The 2,027-nt window shown below is 35.8% G+C and overlaps 1 protein-coding gene across 1 annotated transcript in view; it reads left to right on the plus strand.

The window, feature by feature from the left end:
- Positions 1–2,027, plus strand: part of LOC122074733 (protein ECERIFERUM 26-like) — a gene marked incomplete at its 3' end in the record, with an annotated part of 2,713 nt that extends 686 nt beyond the window's left edge. The window contains 1 exon segment of the mRNA XM_042639684.1: positions 1,926–2,027. Coding sequence (XP_042495618.1) covers positions 1,926–2,027 — 102 coding nt within the window.

Below are 2,027 nucleotides of genomic sequence, written 5' to 3' on the forward strand. Positions count from 1 at the left end.
GGGGGAGGGGGAGGGGGAGGGGCGGGAAGAGTGGGATCTGTAGCCTCAGGTAGGCTTAGGGCTGTCAATCGGTCCGTCCGGGTCGGTTCAGATCGGGTCCGGTTGATCAGTCCAGTTTTGATTGGTTTAATCGGTCTTCATCATTTTAGGATCTCTCATCATGACATAACCCGTTTAAGTAATCGATCCTCATAGTTATGGTCACATTTATAATCAATTGATCAGATTTTTAAGTAGACTATCAATAATCTGGTTAAACCAGTAATGAGACATTTATCTCTCAACCGTTCTAAAGAGGCTTTAAATATGTCTGGCTTAATAAATAGGCTCTAAATGAGCTTTAAATGCGTCCGGCTGAGTCAGTCAAACAACTGTCAGGTTAGATCCTTGTTTAATAAATGGGGAGGTTACTCCATTATGACCTAATGATTATAGATTTGAGTAAGGAAACAACCTCTCTATGAAACAGAGGTAATTTTTACAAACATTATGACCTTTCTCAGGCCCTGCAATGGACAGAGCCTTGTGCACTAGTTATGACATTTTTTTTTTTATTTCTTACTTCATTTAAGTTGATTTGCAGACTTCTGAAATGTCATTAGCTCCCACCCTTTGTCTAAGATCAGAAATATTCTTTTTTAATCCAATCAAATGGTCAAATCACATGGATTAAGAGGGTTTTTTTTTTTTTTTTTCATTTTTTTTATTTAATCTTCATACTACGATTATGTTTCAAATAAAACTTGAGGATTAAGACAGGCCAGTAAATAACCTTGGGTGTTACGAAGCTAGCACTTGGTGGGTGGTAAAACCTAATGAATCAGGTGGAGATGGTTTTATCTCTAACTTGCTTCTTTGGAGGAGTTTTCAAAATTCATATTAAAGTGATGCCACGATGGATCTAATCTTAGAATCTTGTTTCCTTCACACTTCCGATTGGCGGCTTTGTTCTTCTTCCAGCCTTCTATACGACTCTAAAGCTCCTTTGGATCGCCATGAAAAAAATGATGATTCTAGTGACTTCTCGATGGAGTTTTAATAAGATTTTTTTCATACTACCTTAGGCCCTCTTTGGTATCATTTTTCTTTTTTATTTTTATCTATTTACCAAAAATCATTAATTAAAACTATTTTTTATCAAAACATAAAAATGTTTTGGTAATTACTTGACAAAAATGATTTTTTGTGAGAAAATGTTTGGTATCTCTATGTGCAAAATAATTTTTTAAAGTAACGGGTGAAGAGATTCTCTTCACCCATCTTTCTTATAACTCTCTTTCTCTGCTTTGGACTGAAGAAGAGGGGGCAAGGGACTTGGATTTCTAATTACAAAACAAATGACTACTTTACCCTTCCATATTGAGCCGCACATGCTCTTTAAAGTCCAATTCAAAAACAACTGAAAATCATTTTTTGCCAAAACACATAAATGACTCTTGATCTCTTTTTGACTTTTGTGTTTTACCAATTTTTTTTTTAAATAGAAACAAGCTTCATAAATGATACCAAATGCAGCCTTAATTCGAAAGAGTGAGAACTTACTTTGTGGTTGACCTTATTCTTTCCCCTCCTTTTTGATGAATCCTCCCTTTTGCAAGTTGTTTCTTCCCTCTCCCTGCTTTTTACCCTTTTAAAGATTGTTTTGTTTCTTTAGTTTGGGTTTTCCCTTATCCAGTCATCATGATGATGTGTTGTTTTTGTTTCTTGTTCTTTAATAAAAAAAATCATACACCTAAAAAAAAAAAAAAATACTATGGAATTTCCTGTGTTGTAACATAAGGTGAATTGTAAAGAGAAACATTTGAACAACAATTGTGTAGCGCGGCGCAGTTGATGAGGTTGTGGTGCATTAAGCCCCCACTTACCAAAAGTTCTCCGAGCCTCTTCTTGGCTATTAATATCTTATTCTTTGTTGTTCTTTGCAGATCAATGACTTTGAAGGTGAAGGTCTAGCCATTGGCCTAAGTTGCACACATATGTCTGCAGATCCCACCTGCTACACTACCTTCTTCAAGTCATGGATCGAG

This window comes from Macadamia integrifolia, chromosome 3 (assembly GCF_013358625.1).
Source record: "Macadamia integrifolia cultivar HAES 741 chromosome 3, SCU_Mint_v3, whole genome shotgun sequence".
Taxonomy (NCBI): Eukaryota; Viridiplantae; Streptophyta; class Magnoliopsida; order Proteales; family Proteaceae; genus Macadamia; species Macadamia integrifolia.